The following is a 12701-nucleotide window of genomic DNA, read 5'->3' on the forward strand; positions in this document are numbered from 1 at the left end:
GAACTCCCAATACGTTTTTAATGTACCGGTAAGTAGCCTTCTTCTCTTTTGCTGGAAACCGTCAAACATACTCAAACTCATTTTACGACGGGCAATTATGTCTCTTACCCACACTGTGAGTGTGGCATTTTTTTTTTTGACAGTTTAAAACTCTCACTGGACGTCCACATCAATGAAGGACTGACACCCCCCCCCCCCCCCCCGCATTGGCTCATTATTAGGGATGCGCCGATCCTATTTTTTTGCAAGTCTGAGTCGCTTGATTTTGAATATCTGCCAATACCCGAGTCTCAATCCGATGTCTTGGCAATGCGTTATGGGAAAAAAAAGGACATCATAGTTGTTTTAAATGTCCACATTTTTATTATTTATTTGAATAACTGTTTTTGAGGATATCCATTGAGCACAGCAGGTGTTAAAATTACCCATCCATCCATCCATTTTCCTGCAGTCTATCCCAACTATCTTCAGGCAGTAGGCGGGGGACACCCTGAACCAGTTGCCAACCAATCGCAGGGCACACTGAGATGAACATCCACACTCACACTCGCACCTTGAGGACAATTTTGAGTGTTCAATCAGCCTGCCATGCATGTTTTTGGAATGTGGGAGGAAACCGGAGTACCCGGAGAAAACCCACGACCCATGAGGTTGACGTGCTAACCACTGGACCACCAGGCCGTGTATTAAAACCAAGTAAATAAAATATTTTTAGAGCGTATCAGCAGAGGCCGTTTTTCAGCTGCCACCTTTACATGATACGTCTTGACCCACCACTTGCCACTCCGAACATTGGCAATGAATCTATCAATGCAAAATGTTATTATGCTGCTCCTTATATCTTCTCGACAGTGTGTACGTAAAACGTGTGTTTAAAATTTACTCCCACTATGACCCCCCCCCCCCCCCCACTTACAAGAAGAAATGGTTGGGTCCTACAAGCGGCCAGCATTTAAGGAAAAAGACATAAAAGAAAAGTCAACTGCATTTTAACTTCACCATCGTGATAGACCACAGTAAGGTAAGGCATATTATAGTTGTGGTTGCTCGCTTCCATGTTGAACTCTTTCAATACCAAGCGTTTTCCAAAAAGGCAACCCCGAGAGTGCCAGGCAATTTCAAACATTTTGACTCCTGTTTCAAGGTCGACAGAATATTGTGCTTTGACTATCTGAAGATGGTAGCATATGAAAGACTGAAAATAGCTTGGTTGCACTCAAATCACCAATCTGGGACTAAATCAAGAGAAAATGAGCTTTTTGTGGAAAGACGTATTTCTTTCTGCACAACATTGACTTCCATCCATCCATTTTCCGAACCGCTTGATCCTCACTAGGGTCGCGGGGGGTGCTGGAGCCTATCCCAGCCGTCTCCGGGCAGTAGGCGGGGGACACCCTGAATCAGTTGCCAGCCAATCGCAGGGCACACAGAGACGAACAACCATTCACGCCCACACTCACACCTAGGGACAATTTAGAGCGTCCAATCAGCCTGCCATGCATGTTTTTGGAATGTGGGAGGAAACCGGAGCACCCGGAGAAAACCCACGCAGGCCCGGGGAGAACATGCAAACTCCACACAGGGAGGCTGGAGCTGGAATTGAACCCGGTACCTCTGCACTGTGAAGCCGACGTGCTAACCACTGGACTACCGGGCCGCCCAACATTGACTTTGATACTAATATATTTTGGTCTAGTGAAATCTCAACATCTCAAGAGCTTTCACAACCGCTGCAGCTGTAACAAAGCGCTGTACAGAATATTTAAAACTCTGTGTCCAAGAAATCGGAACGTTGATCCATATATAAGGTGCATCGGATTATAAGGCGCACTGTCGGCTTTTGAGCAAACTGAATGCTTTTAGGTGTGCCTTATCGTGAGGAAAATATGGTATTTTGGTGGGGCAAAAATACTGTTGCTGCTAAAACATCTTGTGCGATTGGTTAGAATTTTGCTTGGGAAGCCGAGGCGTTTCATCAGCCTAGAAAGAGAGAAAGACACCAGATAGAGTAAATGCGCTTTTTATCTCATGAAGGGGAACCTCATGGTCCTGCACTTTGCAATCCGTGCCATCAAGATATGTCATACGGAGTAGCAGCTTGCTCCAAAAACCTCCGTTATGCGGGGTCAGTCACAAGGTTAAGAGAAACAAAGCGGCACACCAGACATCATGAAACGGCCTCTTATTTCTGGGATTTTGCTACCTCCTTTTTTTTTTCATTTGAAACAAGCTGCACATCTGCAGGGGGAGTCCTACTTTGAGGGAGTTTTTTCCTATTTTAGGACAAATGAAAAGTTCCTGGAGCTTTGTTGGCAGTCTTTCTCTATTCATTAAATCAGCCTTGGGCGTTTTGTTCTGCCTCTGGCAAAGCACCGGTCCCCGTCCGCTCCTCACTCCCCCTCTTTGTCGTCTTCTGTTCTCACTCTCCATTTGATCAGGAGCCAAGATGTTACTTAATTTCTGACAAGATCTCAAGCTTTTTTTTTTTTTATCAAGAGTAATGGATTTTATCAGAGGCGTAGGTGAACCGTTGCTGCAGGACGCCGGAAGGTGATGATGTCGCCGCCGCTTATGAGGAGGTCAAACACGCTCAGGGTGCAATGAAGATGAAGGTTAATGTCAACGTTAGTTTCTTAAAACAGGGGTCAGTGAATGTTTGCAGAGGTTCAAGAGCATCGCGCAAATTAGTCGTGTGCTCATTAAACGGCATTACAAATTCGTAGAGTGGACGGAGAAGTCATCAAATGCACAAAATCTAGGACACTGGCTATATGATGCCTGCTTGAAAAGATAAGTGTAATAAGAAGCCAGCGTGATAGTTTTTCCACTAAAAATAGACGTACTTATGGCAAGATTATCTGAGGTCCGGGACTGTATGCCAAACTAGCAGGAAGCATCAATGATTAATCTCATGCCGCACTGTACAATTATCCGCCACCTTATTCCTCCCATTTTCACACCTAATTTTCACACACTGGCATAGAGTCAAAAATACACTAACACATATTCACTCACACAACTAAAAAAAGGGAGTTGGCGGGTAAGGCGTCAGCATCACTTCAAAGACAGCTTGATGACAATCCGGTGGGAGTCAAACTTCAAAAAGTCACACACCCTTTATTCCTCCATCCGCATGCATTTGTCTCTCACATAACTCATACACAGTTTCATTAAAAGCTGTAAGTGATAAAAAGCGCATATTAACACCTCTCAAAGATGCGAGAATGTCGTCATTGTGCTCAGAAAAAAAAAAGTTTTTTTTTTCTTTAACAGAAAAAGTCTAACTATTCTGAGCGTGGACACACTGCTTGTGACGTCCTTCAAAGAGCATGCTAAAAAATGAGAAGAGGAAAAAAAATGAATGAAAAAAATCTTCATGGCAGTGTATCAGTTGCCACAGAGTGAAACTGAGAGATTGTATTTTGGCCCATCTTTTAATTTTGATCTTATTTTTTAATGTAATTGTAGTTATGTTATTTTATTCATTTATTTTTTGCTATTAGACGGGGACTTGGGTTCAGCATGCATCAGGATTGACTTTGCACTCCTGTGTTTTGCTTTTTCTTTGCATTTTAGTATTCCCCCCCTCCAAAAAAAATCTACTCTCAACAAGATTAATGTTAAGATTAAGATATCCTTTCTTTGTCCCACACTGGGGAAATTTACAGTTATGTCACAAAGTAACAAATTAAGTCTTTGATTAGTAACTTCAATCCGATGACTAGATTAGACATAGTAAAGCGAGAGATTACTAGTTACTCGAAAAGGGCAGCCACTATTGAGCAACATATTAGCGGCATCTGAAAAACAAGAAGCTTAGTCACGTCATGGCTTCATTTGCTCATCACTTTTCTCTCCATGACCTCCCCTTTGATTTTCTTAACGAAAAAGCTTTTGGAACAGACGACTGTGTGGGCTGAATAAAATAATAAGAACCATTATTTTTCCTCATTCATTTGAATTTGCGGCGTGGCAGCGCTGCTATGAAGCGCGATAAAGAGGAGCGGAAGAAGAATAATAAGCGAACTGTACATCCTTGGACGCAAAATAACATTTGTATGTGTGCTCAACTCTGCAGTCGTACAAGACTAGCAAGGCAACTTTTTGCAGATGTCAAATATGATGAAGTATCCGGTTTCATTGGACCCCAACAAGGAGAGAATACATTATACTGTGAGACGCATTTCATTGGGAGGTAATGTGCAGTGGCAGTTGTATTAAAATAGAAAAAAGAAAAAAAAATGAAATGTGTTTGGAGATTGCATAAATACAGACCGAGATAAAGAAAAGCACATGGGCGGAGGAAATAATCCTTGTAGAGGTGTGTCAAGGCTGTCACGGTTATCTTTTATATGTCAAATGAACCTCACGACCATTAAATGTAATCAGTGGATATCGAATGTGCACGAGTGTCACAAAAGCACACCTAAACACTTCAAATATACATATATACCTGTACATCTTTAAGTATGGAGAGAAATCAGTGGTGTTCCGTCAAGGGCCTTCTCGGCAGGCGTAAAAAACACCATCAGAAACACTGACTTAATTTGACAATTTAAATGAAGTGGAAATCATTTATTTCCAACAGTCTTTTGTCCTCATTTCATTGTGTGGGTCTTGTGCTCGTAACTTCCAATCCTCTGTGTGTTATTTATTTTTTCAGGGTCCAATCAGATTTCAGCTTTGATGCGTTGCCATGCTTATATTATTCCATCCAACGCCTTCAGTACCTCAAGTGCAGGCGTCAACGACACAAACACCACTGAAAACACTGGTTCGTTCTTCTTTTAGCTAATCAGATTGTATATTCACCACCGGAATGCCATCTGGCATAATCTGTGACCAGAGTTTATCCGTCCTCTGATTGGTTCAGTTACGATCGCCTCTGATTGCTTCAGCTCGATGGGCGGCCGAAGCTTCAATTTCAGAATAGTTATGTTGAAGCGAGCAATTAAGCCTGCAGACAGGTAGGAGCTTGTTGGCTTGTTCTTTACCATTCGATAGCTCACTTATGGATTCGATAGTTGACGACTGCCTTGAGGGAAGTCTTTGTTTTTGCTCTCAATCACCTCTAATCTTGGGTGCACAAGAAATAAAATAAAACGAAGTCCAAAGACCGTCGAGTATGTGATTTGTTGCAGTTATCACCAATGTGGCATGCGAAAGGCGGATAAAGGCCAAGCGTGTCACGGCGGAAAGGCTTTACCGTGTTCTGGCAGTCGGCATTGATGAGCTGCAGCAGCTGACTGTCGAAGGCCTCGAGGGACGGCTGGAGGCAGATTGTCAGTCTGCTCAATGTGAAGGGCAGCATCTTGAGCAGCAGAGGTTTCAAAAGTGCATCCCCTGTTGACAGCGAAAACTTAGCATCAAAGTATGTTTGTGCCATTTGCATCTGTGGGATTTCCTTCTTTGCTTCGGAAATCATTCCAGCTTCGCTTACGGGCATTTGCCCTCTTTTCGCTGAATTTCAGCTCCGCAATGTTGGATGGCAGCTACGAAACAATGTTGCAAAATAAACTGGAAGTTACATGTGGAAAAGAATATTTTATGTAAATTGTGGCTCATTTATTCCTCGAAACGCTGTCCTGTCGCAACCTGATTTGCGCTGTCCTAAAGCAGAGGATGAGATTAGAAAAGACATGATTCCGTGAGTGCAGTTGTGCCAGTACAACTTAGACGTGAGCACTTTCTAAGAAACTAAGCAGAACATTTGCTTTGGATGCTTAGTGTTTGCTTCCAGGCACCCAGATGGGCCATGGCAGCCTTATTTACATGGACCCAAGGGATGCTTCAATAAAATTATGGTTCCTGCTTTAACCTAAACAAATAAGTTGACACTTGGGTTGTTGGTGAACTCTGCAGCCACAAGAACCGCTTCTCTAAGACTGACAACATTAACCACTGTGGTTCAAAATGACATATCGCAACAGTGACTGGATTAATTGGGACTAAAGTTAACACTGTGATATGGATTGTGAACATGCGGTGGCACCAGGGGGTTGAAAAAAAGTAAAGACCACCACGAAAGGCAATGCAGTGAAAGCTTGCACTGTTTTTTTTCCCCATAATACTTCTACAGTGTTGGGTATTATCACAAGATTGGCCATGACATTCAACGAATGAGAAGAAGCTGTGCTTGATGGATGAGCCTTCTCAGCACCTGCTTGTACCAGCACTGATTTTGATTTTGACATGGGGGGATGTCAGAGCTCTTTGACTATGGCCACTCGACTTCCCCGGGGCGCTTGTGTTTTTTGCGCCTGTAATGGGCAGCATTTTTCACAGCCACATTTTGTTCAGCAGAGATGTCGGCACTGTTGGAAAGTCTGCGTTGGAGCGGCTGGATGGATGGCTGGTGGAGCCGAAGATGAGGATAGCGCGGATGCGTATTTGAAATGGAGAGTCGCCGCTTGGAATTGAAGCGGATTTGGGCACATTTTGAGCATGACATCTCTGTTCCACTGGTGAAAGAACACTTTGATTCTCTCCTCTTTCATCCAGAACCGCTTCAAACTATAAAGCATATACAGGAATTGTGGTTATGGTCTTATGTTATGTGTTGTCTTAATATTATTTTGTTATGTTATGTTACCTATTCTGCGATTTGTTACAGCTGCAGCTGTTGTGAAAGCGCTGTATAAATAAAGATGTATTGTATTGTGACTTGGTTGTGAACTCATGTCTAAAGGAGTTGATATAATCCACATTCGGTAATGCACAGGTAGGAAGACTGGATTTTATTCTTTTATTCTTTACTTCTTTTGTGGACTCACATAGGACAATTGAAATCACACATTTAACTCATTCAATCCCAGCCTTTTTCACTGGAGCAACCCCCTCTTCCTCTCTATGACGCAAAAAAAATACTTAGACGTACAACTACGTCCTTGGTAGGCGGGGCATAATTTTAAAAAGACGTACAAGTATACGTCTTGTGGAATGAAAGAGTTAATATAGCATGATGGTTGGTCTTTTTGCTCTTGGTTAACCCAAGCATTAATGATAAGAATGCCCGGCAGAGCAATGTCATCTCATGAGAATTTACAATCAATCAATCAATCAATCTTTTTTTTAAACTCCCTGTTACACAACTTTTGGAGGATACAAGGTACTATAGTACTAAAATCTTCTGAGTGACTGCTCCACTGCGGTGCACCATGCTGTCAAATGCCTGCGACTCCAAAACAAACACAGAAATGAATGATGTTTTCCATTTGGTTAAAGAGAAACACAGTACGCAATCACATCTCTCTGACACAACAGATCAAGCCTGTGATTTTAAGCTCTTCAGGAGCAGTAAATGTGAACCTAGAGCTTTTGATTGCGTAGTGTTTGGAAAGCGGTGTGAATATCAAGATAGTGGGGTCTGAAAAGGCAGCTTAGGTCTCCCTTGCTCACAGAGCCACAGCATGATTGGAGGATTAGCCTATTACCACACCTTCCACAAACTCCCAGTGATTGCAGCTCTGCACTGACATACTTCATCGCATTCCCTATGAGTAACTTACTTCCCGAGTACTTTTCCAGTGCTGATTGAAAAAAAAGTTCCAAAAGAGGCTGGAGGTACAAACTATCAAAATTGTGCACCAGACTGGCTCCTGTAGTATATTTTATAACTTTTAGCCTGTTCTCGTGTGATTTAATTGGACCCCATACAAACGGTAAAGTTAATTGAGACTTTTTTTTCTCAATACATTTTACAAGAAATTGTTCTAAAATGATGGCAAATAATTGAGTTTCCTGGCCCAGAAATTCTGTACTTGTGGCAAAGCAGAATTTTTGTTTTAGGCTGAGATATTTCGTGCCCAAATCCATCAGCACAGAGAAAACAAGCTGGGCTGCAGTCCTCCTCACATGCAATTACCTGATAAAGTCGCCTTTTGGATAAAAATGGCTCGGCCAGCCTGGGCCAATTCACTGTTTGTCTGAAGCACTGCATAAACTCACCAGTATAAGGGGGAGGACAATGTTGCAGCTCTTTATACACCTGTTGCTTTTCTGGAAATTGCTATACATGACACTCCTCAGGGCATTTTCCAGTACATTTTTGTATGCTTCATGAACAAGAATGGGTTCAATTCCCACTCAGTGAAAATGTAAATGTGCGTATAAATGGTTGTGTGCCTCTCTTGATGCTCGGTGATGAACTGGTAAACAGGCCAAGGAATGGATTGGAAGAGGCTGCCGCAACCTTGAACAGGATAAGCGACAGAAAATGGATTCATGGATGGAGAGATTGCAAGCATGCATGCAAACTACTTTTTTTAATCTCATCTTTAATGCCTTTTTATTACAAAATATTGAATACATTTTGCATTAGTTACAAATTGTTTTTGTTTGTTTTTTTTAACGCTTTCAGGGACAGCGGTTACTCCAGTGGACAGTTTATCATGTTATGAGGTTACAGGTAGCATGAAATGGATAATCAACAGTGTTTGGACATTTCAGTTTCCTGTTAACCTGCAATTTCTGGCCTATTACCCTTTATATTTAAAGTACCACATACTCTATTTGTGTTAACAGTGTACACGTTTCAATGTTGCTACCCCTGACACATCACTGCAGGTTTTAGAATTTTCTACAAATGTCATGTTATGCTTGTTTTGAGTTTAAGGATAGACTCAGGAAAAATCAAGACCTCCATGCGAATTGGGCCCCAACATGATCGCTTAATGAGAACGAAAGTTTACCTGTTGGAGAAGCTGCCAGACCAGGAATGGTTTCATTGCCTGACACGAGGACATTCTCTGGAAGGAGGTGCATCATGGAAGCCAGTGCAGGGTGTCCTTTGAGCACACATTCCAAATGTGTTTGGTCAATAGCTTTCAGGTGATCGCCGTCTGGCAACACAACAATAATATACATTTTCAGAAGACACGGGCAAACCGCTATGCTGAATAGAAAATCGTTACATCCAGTACTGTACAAACATCAAAGATATTCGACCACATATAAATAGAATTTGTTGAGTTCATTCAGACGTTTATCCATCCGTTTGTTCATTTTCAGACTACTTCTTTGGTTCATGGAGGATGAGAAACAGACAATGTGGGGTGGATAGTTCCATTGTTGCCACAGCGTCGCAAAGAGTGAAAATAAATGACTGTATCTGCAACCTTTAGCCAGATCCTCACACAATCCGATTGCTTCTTCTTAGGATTCTACATGAAATAAAATGGCTCTAAGATGTTTTGGGAAGGGCAGCAAGGTGGTGCGTGGGTTTTCTCCGGGTACTCCGGTTTCCTCCCATATTCCAAAAACATGCATGACAGGTTAATGGAACACTCAAAACTGTCCCGAGGTTTGAGTGTGAGCGTGTGTTGCTTTGATCGATTTTCCCTCTTCTCCCATCTTGAAAATGTTTTGCTTTTCTCCCAAAGACAGCTCTCTGGTTTTTGTTTGGTAAATAGAAAATGTGGTTTTCACAGATGAAACCCAAAGCCTAAACAAGTTCTCTTGAATGTTTATGCACCTGAGCAACTAGAAACACCTAGAACTCATGTGTTCCAATACTTTTGCTCACTTGAAAATCTGTCCATAAAACTACCAGGCAGATTTTTTATTCCAGTCTTGAGCCTTGGCCTCTCTATTATTATTCTTGCGAATGCATGGTTTTATCTTCCGGTGTTGCAGCTGCGGATGGATTCTAACCCGCAAATTATGTTATCAGACCCTCATCTGAATACATAAAAATAAAAAAGGATGAAGTGCTCATTTTTGTGTCACGTTTTGATGTCAAATGTCCACAAAAAAATTAAGAGAATTAGCCAGAAATTTCAGACAGAATTTTTGCCAAGGAAAGTTTACATATGATATTGCACTCAAAAATCATTGTCTACACGTCCGAGAAAGAATTATCCATCACCATGGTACGTCGCAGACAGTGTAATATTTTCAGGTGTGAGTCTACTGACAACATGACACCCAAGACGCAGACGCTTTCATTTTTCAACATTCCATTTGGCTGTCAATGACCTGAGTGCAATATTCCTTTACATCGCCAGCATCGTTTTCCAGGTCTTTACCAAAATGACAGCGTTCAAATTGGAAAATACGCTTCTCCAAAGGCGTCTGCGGCTTGATGTTGTGGCAGGTCATCCAACCACATCGAGACAATCCCAGCCATTAACTTTGAACACAGACTATATGCGAGGTGAGCGGGCGGCCCTTTGGTGACTGCCTTCAAGCCTCAACAGCCTCACAATGTTTCACTCTGACAAGGTTCATGATTTCACCTTTCATCGGAATCAGTGACAAACCAATATACAAAGAGTTGCATTTGCCACGATAGGCTAAGACACCAGCCTCAAACCATAAACCTCAAACCATTTAAATTCCTCTCTCATCAAAATGTCCTGGAGCGCAGTAGCAAAATCCATATGCTATTCCTCTATGCACAACAGGAGTATGTTCCATATATTGTCCATCTATATTTAGTTATTGTCATAATTCAGTGTTGTACCACTCAAATTTACACACGTCACTCCGTGTATTTAAAGGTTATTTCATACTCCAGCGAAGTGACAAAGAATGACATGCTGGAGCACCGTTTATAACAACACACCAGCAGTTGTGAGATCAATGAAAATGTACAGTAAATGCGGTTGATGGCACTTCATCAAGCATCGCAATACACAAGTGGATGAGGGCACCAATTAGTGTATTGCATCAATACCAAGTGCCGAAGTCCGTCAATTCCAGATTCGGCAACTCTTCAACACATCTATCAATTTTCGCTCCAGTTTATTCTCATGAGGGTTGCAGGTCAAGTGAATCCTCTGGCTGCGCAGGATACACGCTTAGACTGGTCGCCAGTCATCCGTAGGGCACATATAAACAAAAAACGTAGCTCAATGACAATGCAATCGAAACCTGCATGTTTCTGCAATGGGGGAGAAATCCAGAGAAAATGCATGCAAGCACAGGGAGAAATTCACACAGGAAGGGTGAAAGACTGGAATGTGAAGCATACTTGCTCAGCACTTCTCCATACACATTCATATGTTATAAAAAATAAATAAAACCCCAAGTAAATGTAATGTGAAATAAATTACCTCCTAAACAATACAATCTCATCATATTGATTGACAATCAAAATTTTGACATAAATGGGATACTTATTGCATGTTTAAAGATGGACCGTATTTTTTGCACTATAAGGCGCACTTAAAAGCATTCCATTTTCTCAGTACAGTGAAACTCCTCTATAACGAAACCTACATGGGCTAAAATACCCCCGAATGTGTGTGGGTGTGTGTGTGCTTACATCTGAGATCAAATTTGCTACAGTGAAACCCCCCTGTTGTGAAACATTTCTTGCTGCAAACATGATTTCGTTGCAGAGGAGTTTCACTGTAGGCAACAGTGCACCTTATAATCCGATGCACCTTATATATGGATCGATATTCCGATTTTTTTGCACATATTTGAAATGCTGTCAAGCGCTTTGTTACAGCTGCGGCAGTTGTGAAAGCTCTATATGAATAAAGCGGTATTGTATTTTGTTCCCTTTAGCGTGAATGCATAATGTAACCGCAGCCACTACTGTAGCTTCTATTCTATGTGCCTTATAATGTGGTGCACCGTATATATGAAAACGGTTTTAAAATAGGCCATTCAGTAAAGGTGCGCCTTACTCCGAAGTGCCTTATCGAGCGGAAAATACGGTATTGTGACTACATTGACTCCCCCCCCAAAAAATATGATGCACTATTTTCAAACTACACCAATGTCAGGGACATTTTCTCATTTCTCATTATAATAGACATTTGGATTTTGTGCACCAGAGATCCACAGTAGCTCTGTTGTTGTTGTTTGTATATGCAATGGAAGTTTATTTGTCGGTGAATTTGAACATTTTTTAAGACTCCCCTAATCAAAACAGTGGTGGATTATGAAACATCTAAATTCCCTCCTCCTCTGTCATCTCTTTCTTTCACTCTCCCCAACAGCTCAGTTACCACAAAAAAAAGTCTAAAGCCAGGAGAGAAAGATGGCTTAGAGAAATCTCTTGGGTTACAACACATTCATTTCAGTTTCACAAACAATCCAGTGGTGAAAGCCGCTTTCAGTTAAAAAAAAAAAAAAAAAAAACTCTCCCTAACACAAAATGCAGAAGTAACTGAGAGAAGAAAAAAATGAGAGCAATATAGATCACATGGAACTTGCTCGGCAGAACTCGTGCCCAGTTGCCAACAACTTTTTCATCATTTATTTCTTGCTATTCATTATGCATCATCCTCGAGTACCTGTCTGATGCCGTGTGCAGCGATTAGAAAAATAGCCCTAAAAAAGACTCCTTACAGCTGCAGTGAGCGGCGTGTGATGCCTCAGAGTCATCTGAGCAGCAGCTTGGCACAAGATGTGAAAACGAAAGGGATCCGAGGTGCAGATGTAGAAAAAAAAATAGAAGTGTTTTCAGGTTGAGTGGGAAAGAAGAAAGTAATTGAGATGATAACAGAAATAATGCCAGCTTCAAGAAAGGAAAAAACATCTGGAATGATCAACTAATATACTTCGAGGGCTCAGCGCCCATGATTTAGTAATATCCGGTGTACTTTGTGCATTACAAGTTACTACCATTCAAAAGCAATTAGTTCCATTCGATTCTGTCTCTGAATTGTAACGTGTACTTTCATGTTACTTTTCTGAGTTAACTTTCAGAAAGAAACAAATGGGGAACTCTAAATTTTGACAAACTA

General features: G+C 41.5%; 1 protein-coding gene across 2 annotated transcripts in view; it reads right to left on the reverse strand.

The window, feature by feature from the left end:
* The window catches only part of nphp4 (nephronophthisis 4), a 130014-nt gene that overhangs the window by 94277 nt on the left and 23036 nt on the right, over positions 1 to 12701 (reverse strand). For both annotated transcript variants that reach the window (XM_086107872.1, XM_086107878.1), the window contains exons 5-6: positions 8691 to 8840; positions 5207 to 5343 (exon numbers count right to left, since the gene is read on the reverse strand). In XM_086107872.1, coding sequence (XP_085963998.1) covers positions 5207 to 5343; positions 8691 to 8840 — 287 coding nt within the window. The remainder of the gene's footprint in view (positions 1 to 5206; positions 5344 to 8690; positions 8841 to 12701) is intronic.

The sequence above is a fragment of the Hippocampus guttulatus genome, chromosome 1 (genome assembly GCF_054856545.1).
Source record: "Hippocampus guttulatus isolate MCC_2025c chromosome 1, RoL_Hgut_1.0, whole genome shotgun sequence".
In the NCBI taxonomy this organism is placed as follows: Eukaryota; Metazoa; Chordata; class Actinopteri; order Syngnathiformes; family Syngnathidae; genus Hippocampus; species Hippocampus guttulatus.